General features: G+C 39.9%; 1 protein-coding gene across 3 annotated transcripts in view; it reads left to right on the top strand.

Annotated features, from left to right (window-relative positions):
• Nucleotides 1-13,810, top strand: part of YPEL2 (yippee like 2) — a 93,808-nt gene that overhangs the window by 42,767 nt on the left and 37,231 nt on the right. For all 3 annotated transcript variants that reach the window (XM_063444517.1, XM_063444518.1, XM_063444519.1), the window contains one exon: nt 1,015-1,340. In XM_063444517.1, the coding sequence (XP_063300587.1) occupies nt 1,224-1,340 (117 nt within the window). In that variant the 5' untranslated portion in view covers nt 1,015-1,223. The remainder of the gene's footprint in view (nt 1-1,014; nt 1,341-13,810) is intronic.

The following is a 13,810-nucleotide window of genomic DNA, read 5'->3' as shown; positions in this document are numbered from 1 at the left end:
AGCTGAATGGATAATAAAAAAAACACTGCACCTGGCTGGAACACAAATTAGATTTGTTGAAAAGATTGTATTTATGTTAATGGAGCTTTTCATCCATTCAGCTGAAACACACTTACAATCTTTTATATATTTTTTTTGTTCTTGTCCCCCGCTTCCCAGTACATCTGTCTTCATTTTCATACTTTGTATAATCTTTAGTATTTTTTTCAGTAACCATGTTGCCAATGACTATATCACTTGTAGAAAACAAGTTTGCTCTTGATCTAGTGCAAACGTGACAATAGAAATATAGTCTGAACATTTTGTCACATTGCTTATTAGAAAAAGGCAGTGCTTCTGAAAGAGAAACATTTTATATGCTACATCAAAAAAAAAAACCAACACATCGATTTGGAAGGAAATGCTTTTATGTTCAGAACCCTTTGATTTTTACTAGTACTGAAAAACATCTGAACAACATCTCTAAATCCCACATTTACTGAATCACAGCTTCTTAGATCTCTGTTTATAGAAACAAAAAACATGGTGTCATGTTTGACATCGAGTTGATGTACACAAATTTTTTTTGTGTTTTGTTTTTTAGCATAATTTCTTGCACTGGTTAGATAGACACTGTCAATGTCTAAGAACAGGATATTTAGATGCATGTGGCCAGTGAGTAAGAATGGCATATGTAAATGTTGTGTATTTCAATAGGCAAATCATGTTTTCAAAACCAATTCCAACTTAACTACTTAACTAGCCATATCGAGTGGAAGTGCCACTTGCATGTTACTGATATCAATTGCTCTTGTGTAACTGAAGAGGTGACTGGACTAGAAGCTCACAGAGGACCCAGTGTAAGTGTTAAAAAAATGGTTTCACTCTTAACTGGGCGATTGCACAAGGAGATTCCTGGAACCATAATCACTACAACTTACTTTAGACTTATACAAACTCTTTTAAATGTTATTTGGGAAAGACGTTTTGGTTTAGGTCTTAAAAAAAATGTTTTCCCTTCTTTTTACCTTCTAGATTATTGGAAATTTAAACGTACTTCTGGAGAGAGCTCTTGACGTTAGTCAATCTAAGTGTATATTTTTTCAGCGTGTGGAGCCTGCCCCCACACACTTTACCTGCCAAACACGGCCTTTACCTGTGTTTTCCGGTGTTTCCCGTGCGATCCTTCCTGCGGGAGCGCCTCGTGGGCCACTCCAGAATTTACTCAGCGTTCAGTGGCTCCAATGGTGAAAATGACAAGGTCCAAAACTTTTCAAGCATACTTACCATCGTGCCACAGAACATACAGCTGTATCCACTGCAGAGCACATCTTGCAAATCACGATGAGCTCATCTCAAAGGTAAGATACATTTTACAGTCCTATTATTAATGTATTGTGCTTTCTGTATTTGTCACCTGTATATGAGTACAAACCTACACATGCAATAAATAGAAATGCAGAGTACTGATCTTTTGGGGTTTCAATCTATTCCACAAATGTTGTAGTTGTTCTGATATAAGGGAAAAATAATGTTGGATTTTGTATTCTGCTATTTGGGAACAATTGTTGTCATTGTTCCTGCAGAATTTTGCACTTACCAGCTTATATTTGACTATTATGCAGGAGGAATAACCAGGGACTCAACGCAGGGATCAAAACACAAATATAATGTCTAAAAGGAGCTTGAAGTTGATAAGGAGGACCGTAGCAGGTTACTGAGCAATGAAATAGATGGGAAATTGAGCAGGCTTAAACAGGGGACTTGTTAATTGCTGTTAATGTATACGGGTGATAAAATCAAGCTATTGCAATAATTTATTTTCAGATTAATAGTATTTAACATAATCACACGTTTTTTTAAATAGTTAATAATGTGAATAGATATTTTAATTTCATTATTGAGTCTTTTTTTTTTTTTCTCTTCTCACAAATCTTTTCCATTTATTGAATCACTGCAAAATAGTCCCATACTTTGGAAGAAGATAAGAGCATTATAAAAATTCTGCAACATTTCCTGGAGCAAATACTTCTAGAGGGACATGCTTCTGTCTGCATTCCCAGCTGTCCTAGCACTACTGCTTTCCCTGGGGTCAGTCTAATCTGCAGCACTATGAGCTCACTCTGAAATTTGATTGAACGCCTTCTACAGCATAGAACTCTCCAACCATTTTAAGGAACAGATTTCTCTAGGGCCTGAAGCTATAGCTTTCCCCTTAAGCTTGGAGCCTACTCTTAAATGTGAATAATGCAAGGTGTTAACTGCTTATTAGATTTGTAGATTCTGCAGCACAAATTCCCAATTTAATTATTTGAAGACTGCACAACTCTGCCAAGGTGGCTTTGGCTACATATCCGGAGATTCCTAGCAGAGTCTACGCCCCCACCCTCAAGCCTCTGTATAGCCTTGATCTAAACTGAACAAAATTATCATAACTTTAAACATTCCATACTTGTACAATCCCCTTGCCCAGCCCAAAAATAATAATAAAATGACCTATATTTTTTATATTTATAAAACACATTTGAAATTAATTCAGTTTGGAAATCCTTAATATTTGTATAGTTTTTTTAGTTCATATTCACTGGTCAAGAATCCAGTATTTATTTGCAAAGACTTGTCAAAAAGGGCAGGCAGTACCTTTCTGTCGGTGGGTAGTTCATTTACTGAACATGCTTGACATATTGATGACCTGTCTGTTATGTGCCTGCATTAATGTCAAATAATCAATTGTGTAATGTACTTAATGTTTTTTTTTAGCAAGTTAATTGAAAACTATAATTCTACTTTTCCATTTATAGGCATAGCACATGTACTTTTGTTCAGCACTTTTATAGAGTTTAAATGGACACTTTGGGCACCCAGACCACTTCAAAGAAAAAAACCTACATGTTCAAATTTTACTTGAAAATAAATGTCTATTTAAGTGCTTGTTTTGGGTGTAGTATCCTCAATGTCTTTAGTGGTCCAACCGTTGAGCTTGTATGGAAAACAGAAAGCAAGGAAAATAAATGGTACAGTATGCCCAAGTTCATATGAATAAGATAAACAAATATGTGCAGTCAACTCACATTTAAAAGAGCTATAGCTAGCTCTGGTGTGAAGAGCGTACAGCGGTGTAATCCCCGCTTTAAAGGATATGTGGTGGGAGTCCTCCAGAGGGATGGTGTCCAACACTCAGAGGTATATATAAAAACATCTAATAGTGCTCTCAGTAAGTTAAGATATGCAATAAACATAGAATAAAAAGGTACTCACAAGTAAAGTGCAGGCCAACTGCACTTTGAAATCAGCGTTGGTGGTATGATCCCCACCTCAGGATATACTTGGAATTCTACGAAGAGAACAGGTAGACAGGTAAAAAAAAATTCCAATTGAAAATGTGTATTAAAAAGATAATTGACACAGAGTTGTAACCAAAAAATCCTTTATTACGGTAAATAAAATACACAATTAAAATAACCATACCACATTTCGTCTTATCAGACTTTTTCAAATGGTATTCTGCTTGGCGCTTTATGTCTTCCTTCCTTCTTCTTAAATCTTATTTTCTCTAACTCAAAAGAAGACCCCCAAAAATGGGACCAGTCTGAGCAGATCCTTAGATGTGCCGACTTGGATTAGTTTTTTCTGATATTGTGTTTGTAGTGATTTTTGTTGTTGTTGTATTTTATTATTTTTTTGATAATATAATAATTTATTTTTATTTAGTTCTGCAGGCTTATCTACACCTTTAACTCTTCTTCTATTTATGACACCTGACACCCATCTCATCCCTCTCTGCTTCTCTAACAACATACTGATAATGATCAGTATTACTTCAGACCTGAGGAAGAGAGGATACCTCTCAAAAGCTTGTCTCTTAAGTATTCTGTTGGTCCAATAAAAAATACTCTATTTTGGCATGTTATATAATTTTTTTGTAAAAATTCAATACAGATTTTTTGTTTTATTTTTTTATTTATTTAAGATTTATTGACCAATATTTTTTTTCCTTCCCTATCTATCCAATGCTACATGATACATCAAGAAATTGTTTTCTTCTTTTGGCTAATACGTGTGTGTGTGTGTGTGTGTGTGTGTGTGTGTGCGCGCGCGCGCGCGCGTGCAGGGGTCTGCACTCACCTGAACATGCATGAAAGGTCAATCCACTAAACAGCAACTTCAGAGCTCAGAGATTGTTTTAATTTTTTGTGTTTTAAAAACCACCTTATCTAGGCAAAAATAATGGGGGTGTAGTTACAGTGTATGATCATACATTGCATAAGCCTGCTGTGGCAGAGCTCCCTTTACACTGGCTAGGTACCTCCGCCAGGGACCGCTTCCTAGCTGGGGCCGGATAGGGGGCTATCTCTATCCACTCACAGGGACTAAACGACACACAGCCCTGAGAGCTCTTAGTCCTTACAAGGACTTTCCTCGCTGCCTCCTCCACGAGCTGGAGCAAGCTGGTACAGTGATTAGCCTGTTTCTCCCCCCACCCCCCCTCCCCACAGGAGGTCTCCATTCTATTCAGCACAAGTCTCTCAGGCTGGAGGGGAATGGTTTACATAGCCATCTCCCGCTTTGGGAGATGGCTAACAGTAGAACAATTACATACAGTAAGACATCACATACATTGGGGAAAACTTAGAGGGCTCTGTGCCCCGGGAAGGAAATGGGGTACACACATAAATGGGGCACACACATTCACCCCTGGATAGCCCCTGGTCCCACCTAGGATCCCTGCAAATAGTGGGGTTATCGGATGAACAGAGCCAGAGAAATCATCGTATAAAGTCTGGGTTAGAGGCTCTGTACATCCCTGTAATTAGTTCCATGGAATTGCTTGGTTTTAGGCCGGTAAATTCAAACTTCGCACCTAACCCAAGCAGCGAACAATCAGCGCTAAGGGAGGGAAAGCGTTCAGAGCTGAGCCCTTTAACTCGCGCCGACCTATCAGGAGAAAAGGCGTGAACCAAGTTGGACTTGTAGCTCCTCCTCCTATTGGTCGCCTCAACTCCACCGTGACCAAGCAGCGCTTGCGCCGTCCTATCAGGAGAAAGGGTGTGAACCCAGTTTGAATAGGAGCTCCTTCTCCTATTGTTCGGCACGGACTTTCAGCGCGACCTATGTGGCTGTGAAGATGAACCCTAGCTCTAGTGGGTCAGCTAGGGCTCGCATCTCTTTCCGGTGGATATCTCCACTTAGGTAGCACCGGATAGAGAGAGTGCTCTTTGGGCAGCCACTAGCCCGGACTCATAGCTCCCGGGTAGGGGGCCCCTGCAGTCGCTGTCTGCCTTGCTGACAGTCCGGCCGCAGGGATAAGGCTCCTGGATCTCCCCCGGACCGTAATTGGGCTCCTTTAGGAGTAGATGAGGTGATACTCAGCACAGGACCTGAAAAAAATTCAGGCAAGCAAGTGGGGACATGTTGGCATGATACTCCGTTACGGCGTTCCGTCACACCTGCCATAACTTCAGTGTACCCCATTTTTAGCAGGTACTCCTCTAACAACCTAAAATATTTCCATCTGGGGCTCTCTGCAATACAAGACTAAATAGGGCCCTACACTGGTGCAAAACCGGGGGGATCCTTGCGCATTTAAAAAAAAATAAAAATTAAAGTAGTCAAAGAAAAGATTCATAGTCGTAGGAGCAGTGACCCTGGAACCAAAAAAACCTACACAATGGGTTTAAATTTCTTCTAAGTTTGGCCATGTGGGCTAGTAATCTCCAGGGCACACTGCCCCACCTAAAGAAGTGTCTGAACATCAAGTCTGGGTTGTGCCTGGTTAGTCTAAAAAGTTGTGAGTGTTTGTTTCTTGTCGTGAAGCTGCTAGAGTCAGTGATTGAAGTGTAGTCTGAGAGTGAAACATTTATTTATTAATTGCTAAAATATTATCAAATCTTAGCATTATGGAAGCCGTCATCTAATCAATAACATACAAAATACTAAACACCCACTTTTTATTTCCTGAGCCTTTTCAATTTCACCTTTTCTTACATCATTTTTATATTGGTTCTTTTTTTATGCAGTTGCTATGGACACCCAGAGACTGCATGCGTAAGAATGACACACATAACCATCAAATTCTAAATTGAAAATGTTCACCTATAAGATTAGATAGGATTTTTATTTATTTTATTTTTTTGTTTTTAGAGAATCCATTTACATGACTTCTTATTTTTAAAGGAACACTAAAGTGACAGGAATACAAAGCTGTATTCCTGTCACTATAGCTGTGAAAACCTAGTTTAGGTTCCTGGTTTACTCACCTTTTTTTCCAGTGCCACGCAGGTTTGTCGCAGTTGGCCTCTCCCCTGCTCCGCCTCTATAGCTGAGATTATCAGTCTTGATAATCTCAGCCAATCCAATGCTTTCCCATAGGAAAGCATTGGGAGGCTATTGTTCATGCGCAGCAAAAAACTGCGCCGCGCCAATCAGCATCTCATCAAAGAAATGCACTAACACAATGCATTTCTAGGAGGAACGTTCAACTCTTTAAAGCAGGGCATGGAGACGCTGAACATCAGTTCTGCGCATTATGCAGCTTTGACCCAGGAAGCATCTCAAGTGGCAATCTGAGTGCTGCCTAGTTATACGTCTAGTGGCAGTCAATGTAAACACTGCCTTGTCTCTGAAAAGGCAGTGTTTATATTAAAATGCCTGCAGGGACAGACTATACACACCAGAACAACTACATTAAGCTGTAGTTGTTCTGGTGACTATAGTGTCCCTTTAATAATGCTTATGTAACCAGTATGTGTTTTAATCCCTTAATTCTCTTTGTAATTGGGATGTTAACATCACATCTAGAACTGTATCAGGGTTATTCACTAAAGACTGTAAAATGACCAAATCCCGACTGCAGTGGTACTTCTTATATTTACAAACGCAAAAAAACTTTGGAATTCAGTCGGTCCAGGTAGATTGGTAGCTGGTGTCTGGATACATTGTTTATGGATTAAAGTCGGTCCATTCACATATTGTATCCTATAAAAAGTATAGGATTCAGAATATTTAGAGAGCACCGGATTTATAAAAATTTAGAACTGAATAAATCGGGTAGAATGTACATTTGCAAAATATCACTCGCTTTTTTTGCAACTGAATAATAATTTGAAGTGCTGCTTGCCAGCTGGCATCGCTCTGACAGCCAAGTCTCCAGAGAAATCTCACTTCTCTTGATACTTTCCTTTTAGAGAGCTCTCTTACTGATATTGTATAACTCAGTCTCTTGTGAGATCACGGGGGACAGGACACTAGGTTAACTTTTTTTTTTTATTAGAATAGCTCTTACCCACTGACCGTGGTGGATCAGGGCGATTTATCTAACCCCCATCCATGACATGGGGAAGATAGTTTTAAACCTCCCTTATTTACCCCTTTAACCTCTTAAGGACCAAACTTCTGGAATAAAAGGGAATCATGACATGTCATACATGTCATGTGTCCTTAAGGGGTTTAGCTTTTTCTTTCTTTTCTTAAAAACCCTCAGACTATTTAATGTGGCGGATGGCTAGCAAGCACTGACCAGCCACCACATACTTAAAGGGACACTTAAAGGGACACTATAGTCACCAGAACAACTACAGCTTATTGAATTTGTTCTGGTGAGTATAATCATTACCTTCAGGCTTTTTGCTGTTAAAGATCCTTCCTGGGTCATAGCTGCCTAAAATGCATCCAAATATTCAGTGTCTCCTCCCACTTCTGATGATGTCAGCAGACTGCTTTTTTTCAGAGGCAAACAGCATGCAAAGTTACAGCTTCAAGCTTGAATACAGTAAGATTTTTACTATATTTATGGAGGCATGAGGGGCCTGGGGGGCTAAATGGTGGTGTTAACACTATAGGGTCAGGAATACATGTTTGAGTTCCTGACCCTATAGTGATCCTTTAATAAACCTCAGCAATACGAGAGTTAAACTAGAAATGGTTCAGATTTTTTTTTTTTTTTTAATCCTGGCCTGGATTTTAAGCTTTCAGTCCAAATTTCAGTCACTCTGAAGTGTTTTGGTCCTGCTCCAATCCAGACCAAATTCAGACCTGAATTGCAATTCTGGACATAATTGAAAAGTGCAAACAGTTTTCTGGATTTCACAATTCCAATGGCCTTGTATGCAGCAGGATAGTTTTGTCAGAATTCAGTAAATAAACCTGTAATGTGTTATTTATTTTAAAGAAAACTGTGCTTTCCTTTCTTTAAATAACCACTATAGTGCAAGGAAAACAAACTCGTTTTCCTGGCACTATAGTGTTAATCCACACCCTCAGGGTCCCCCTCCCGCCGGGCTGAAGTGGGAGGAAGGGGTTAAAATCTTACCTTTCTCCAGCGCCGTGCTCCCTCGGCGCTGGGGACTCTCCTCCTCCTTCCGACGTCAACGGCTGAATGCGCATGCGCTGCAAGAGCCACGCACGCATTCCGTCAGTCCATAGGAAAGCATTACAATGCTTTCCAATGGACACTCATAGTGAGAAGCGCGTAAGCGCCTGTAGCGGCAGTCAATGAGACAGCCACTAGAGGCTGGATTAACCCACATGTAAATATTGCAGTTTCTATGAAACTGCTATGTTTACAGCAGACAGGGTTAACCCTAGATGGACCTGGCACCCAGTCCACTTCATTAAGCTGAAGTGGTCTGGGTGCCTATAGTGGTCCTTTAACCCCTTAAGGAGACATGACATGTGTGACATGTCATGATTCCCTTTTATTCCAGAAGTTTGGTCCTTAAGGGGTTAAGAGTGTACAGATCACCCACCCATGTGAAAATAGCTGTTTTACCCATAATGTGCAAGTTCCCCCCCAATATTTTAGTTTCATTATTTTCTGTTTTAATCAGGCTTACGGAGTTTTACAAGAGTAATTCAGAAACAAAAGCAAAGGGAAAGAAAAAGTGTCTGGGGTATTGACAAAGTTATCCACAACAATACACACTGGAAAAAACAAAGGAATACTTTCAAACTTCACTATTAAGAGATCTCCCCAACTCTAAAATCAAAAATCTTTATTGTAGCATTTCTTGGGAAGGAATGGCCTTGAATGGTCTGCTACATAGCCAGGGCACAGTTTGCTGTATAAAGTGAAACGCAGAAGAGGCAATCTCCTTGTAGTTATCATGTGAGCATAATCATGTGAGAACTACATGGATTATACTGAAATTAGGCTTAAAGTATGTCATGGTAGAGATTGTAAACAGATGAAACAAATGGATTATAGGTAGACAGATCAGAATTAACAAACATTAGGTGCTACTGGATATGAGAAGTTTAGCTACAGCATATATCATACAAAACACAAGTATATTCACTATCCACTATTGCTGCACTTAAACTGTTTCAAGTGAACAGCAGCTGATTAAAATGGAAACCTTTATCAAAGAAGATATGGATAATTTGATGCTCATTCACTGGTTTCACACATGGTTATTCAGGAAATTGCATATAAAAGGTTATTTGAATTTACACCTGTTGGATAAAACTCTAAAATTCATCTGACTTTTGTTAGGCTTCTTACTCCTTGTCTTAAATTGTTTTTCCATGAGATGCAAATTTTCTTTAGATTTGTCTAAAACAAAAACAAAAACAATAATAAATAATTAGCAAAAGACTAACATTTTACCTCACTTTTTCTATTACAATGTCTACATGAACTGGCCGACTTTACAGAATAACATAATTTATTTTGGATACTTTAAATAAATACATTCAAAATAATGATGACTTTTAACCGTCACTTCAGAACACTTTAACACATTTGTGACGGATTGCCTGGCACCCCGACTGGGTACCTCCATCAATCACTGCTTCCTAGTACTTTTGAGTACCATTAGCACTTCACTGGAAGACCATAAACCCCATGAACCGCTGCAGCTTGGTTGGGGTCTTGCCGTCCTCCACCCACTTTGGACCCAAGACCAGGATCCATCTTCCAGTGGGTAGGCCTCTCCTAGTCCAGAGAGCGTAGCAGGAACATCTTTTATAAGAGCTTAGTGATTATAGCAATCCCCAGAGTGTATGTAGTTCTCCAATCCCCCAAACATGAGCCTAAACTTCATGAAGGGTAGAACAAGTCTGTTTAATGGAAGCCAAAGCTGGCTTTTTATGCAAGTTTCCCAACACAGGTGACGCCTAGGTGGACCTTGTTAGGCACAGGGACACAAAGTGTACAAGCCAATAAAACCAATGTGACAATGAATGACACTCCCACACAATCCCTTTCCTCTACCTGTGATATAATTAAGGCAGATACTACATTAACGTAATTATCCCCAAGCAGAAAAAACACACATTTATACAAAGTCCAACAAGTACCCCAAAATACAACATATCCCCATAAATGTTACATCCCCTGATAGCCCTGATCTGGGTGAACAACATACTCAAAAATCCAGATCAGATAAGGTGTTCAGAAATTTTATGGAAGTCATATTTTTGCCTAGGCGCAGGCATGGTCCCATGCCCTAAACAGTTCCATAGAATCGCAGCTAATTGCCGCCGGAGGACTGACCGGGAACCACAAGGTTGTCATGCTGAAAATAGTTCCAGGGCATTCGCGGTTTTGGTCCATGCGAACAAGATGGCCGCCACCACCACGTGTTCGAATGGTGGCACTTCGACTGTTCGGGAGTTCGAAGAACCATTGTTTAAAGTCCCAATAGCCATAATTAGGGTCTCTCAGCCAAAACAAATTAAAGGGGCCATAGTCACATGGGAAAAGACTGGCAAGTAGTCCCCTCCAAGAACCAGTGGTGAAGTTGCTTTCATCACAACATTAAAGACACAGCTTTAGTTTGCTTGTTTTGTCCTTAAAGAATGGTAAACTCAACACTATCTTTAAACATATTGATCCTTTCATCACCTTTTGAGAGAAAATAGATTGTGTTAAATGAAGTATATGTAATAAAGTGAGAGAAACGCATCCCTACCTTTATGGCCTTCTGTCATATACATATATCCTGGATCATACAGTGTTTTGAATGAGACTATATAGAGGTTTTAAAACACTGTCTGACCCAGGTTGTATGTAAATGGTTGAATGACCCTGTCATATACTAAAGGATGTATATTTTTTTTCTTCCATATACTTATATACAAAATAGTGCATAAAAAAATTCACTGTTAAATAAAGGGATAATTTGAAGAAGAAAAAAAATAGGAAGTTTTAGTTCTCTTTTTAAAGTGGCTATAAAATCTTTATGAAATGCTCATGTTGGCTGTGTTTTAATTTAACTGAAATTCCAACCCAGTCAAAAAATGTACTTAAAGCAGGGACTCTTTTGTCTTAGTATTTTTCCACTGCATGACAGATGGCGGAACTACCTTTTTGTAAACCTTAATATTTCCCCCTGCCGTCACCAGTGGCTGTAGGGGAGGGGAACCTCTTTCTATGGAGTATACCGCGGTGCGGTGGGATCTTCCATAGATCTCAATATTGTACTCCCACAACACTGCGGTATCCTCCATAGATCTCAATATTGTACTCCCACAACACTGCGGTATCCTCCATAGATCTCAATATTGTACTCCCACAACACTGCGGTATCCTCCATAGATCTCAATGGTGTACTCTCACAAATGAGCGAGAATACAGTGCTGACTTTGGTTCCCGACAGCTGAACCACCAGGAGCTGAAGAGGAGCTGACGGATGAGGATCACCATGCATGCGAGTGACTGGTTCAGGTAAGTAAAACCTAATGTCACTGCCTAGATGACCTGCTTTAAATCTATTGGCAGTAGTAACCTTTTTAGAACCCTGAAACTAGAGACGGTATTCTTATGTGTCCACACAATGATAACTTAGTTTACCTTTGGCACTGCAACTCTTAAAGCACAAAAGCGGGAATCCTGTTTGATTTGCAAAAAAGTATTAGGAGTAGTATTATTGCACAGTATTGCTAAACTGATATGTGGGGGAAGGTTGCTAACCATGCTGACAATATATTCGAGCTGAAAAGAGCTCTGGAAAAATCAGGAACTACCTCTGATTTTGCTTGTGTAATATGTGTAATGAGAAAAAGAGAGAAAAACAAACAAGCCAGTCCAGGTGGTGTTTGGTCAGTACTATTAACTGGGAACAGTTGTGTTGATGTAATTTTATTGTTTTGTTTTAACCATGTGCAAGTTTTACATTGAAATCAGACAACGACATTTAGAATAAACCAAAAGCTTTTTTGACCTACTTTTTTTTTTTTTGTTTTTTTTTTTTTGAGGTATGTTAAAAAAAAAAAAAAAAAGCCTCACCCTGTTCATTTAACATTGAGGATCACCAGTAAATCATGTTTGATTTCTTAATTTCTAACCCATTGCACACCACATTGTGAGGTCTTAAAAGCTCAGGTTGAGAAGCCCACGTAGCCCAGCCTGTGGGTGAATTCCAGATTGGGTACAAAAGGAGTAATCCCAAATAAGATTGATTTGGTCAATCCGCTATCATAATTACATTTGGACAACTGCAATAAACCATAAAGGCTTGGAACATAACCACTACATTGCACATTAGTCGTTACAGTGCTTGTGTCACATTACATGGCCAACGTTGCACAAGTGTGATTTTTGCAGTTTTTTTTGCACTGTTTTGGTTTTTGTGACACCCAGTGGCTTTGTGCAACAGTCATGTACAGCAGTGGTTCTCATTTTTTTGGACACACTTTGCGAGCAAACAATTCCATTGCTAACTTCTGGCTTTGTGCAACAGTCACGTACAGCAGTGGTTCTCATTTTTTTTGGACACACTTTGCGAGCAAACAATTTCCATTGCTAACTTTCTTTTTAACCTTGAGCAGCTGCTTATACATATCAGGGGAATTCCAATCTCAAAGGAACACTTCAAGCACTGTAACCACTAAAGTGCAATGTAGTTGTTATGGTGCCAGGAATACACTGGCACCCTCCTGTTGGTAAGAAACCGTTTTAGAACACTTTTACTTCTTCCTACCTCAGGTCCACTGGACTCTGCTTCCAGCTTCCACTAAAGCCTTCCTGAAAGCCAGAAAGGGCTCCACAAATTTCAACAGTAAATATTACACTTATTGACGACTACTTTATGTGTCCAAACCTTGATCTCTTTTGTAAATGGAAGAATTACAGTTGGTTGGACATTTAAGAAGCAACCTCTTCTGCCAAAGTCATAGAGAGTAAGCCTTCAAAATTCAGTTTCAGTTCTAAAATCCAAAAATAGAGAGGGATCCAGAAACAAGGTTCTATAGATATAGCATATAGCAAACATGTGGCAAACAGCCCTAGGTCGCGACTCTTAGGGCTGAAAATACTTGCGGCTCCTAGTGCAAAAGTGGTGGTGAAGTAAAAGGTCTCTGGACTGCTGTATTGAATGTCTCACACTTGTCAGTAGTGATTAGCGCCCTCACTAGGGGGGCTTTGCACCCTCCCCTTTTTTCTCTGTTCTAAAATCCACACCACCGACTGATAGAAGTAATGCAGAGACCATTTGTGCTTATCCATTATGGTGGCATTACTCTAAAGCAGGTGTTCCCAACTAGTGGTATGCATACCCCCCAGGAGTACAATGTAGTGCTGCCGGAGGCACGTGAAAGAAATTTGGTAATGGCGGCTTTGCAGCCGCACGGACTGGGAACCGAATCGTGAGTTGGTCTATGCAGTTAGGGCCACCCGATGGACTTGTACCATGAGGGGCATGAGTGTGCGCTGCACCGCTTTCTGACAGCTCACACAGACCTAGTCATGTGGGAGATGGGAGCCGTAATGGGGGGGCCGGATTGGGAGAGGAGCAAGACCCCAACTGCCTATGTATCTGCATGTGTGTCAGTAGGTGTATCTGTGTTTGTTCATATGTATGTGTATCTGCATGTGTGGCAGTATATGTTCTGT

The sequence above is a fragment of the Pelobates fuscus genome, chromosome 1 (genome assembly GCF_036172605.1).
Source record: "Pelobates fuscus isolate aPelFus1 chromosome 1, aPelFus1.pri, whole genome shotgun sequence".
Lineage (NCBI taxonomy): Eukaryota > Metazoa > Chordata > Amphibia > Anura > Pelobatidae > Pelobates > Pelobates fuscus.
This window is presented reverse-complemented; position numbering and strand designations above follow the sequence as displayed.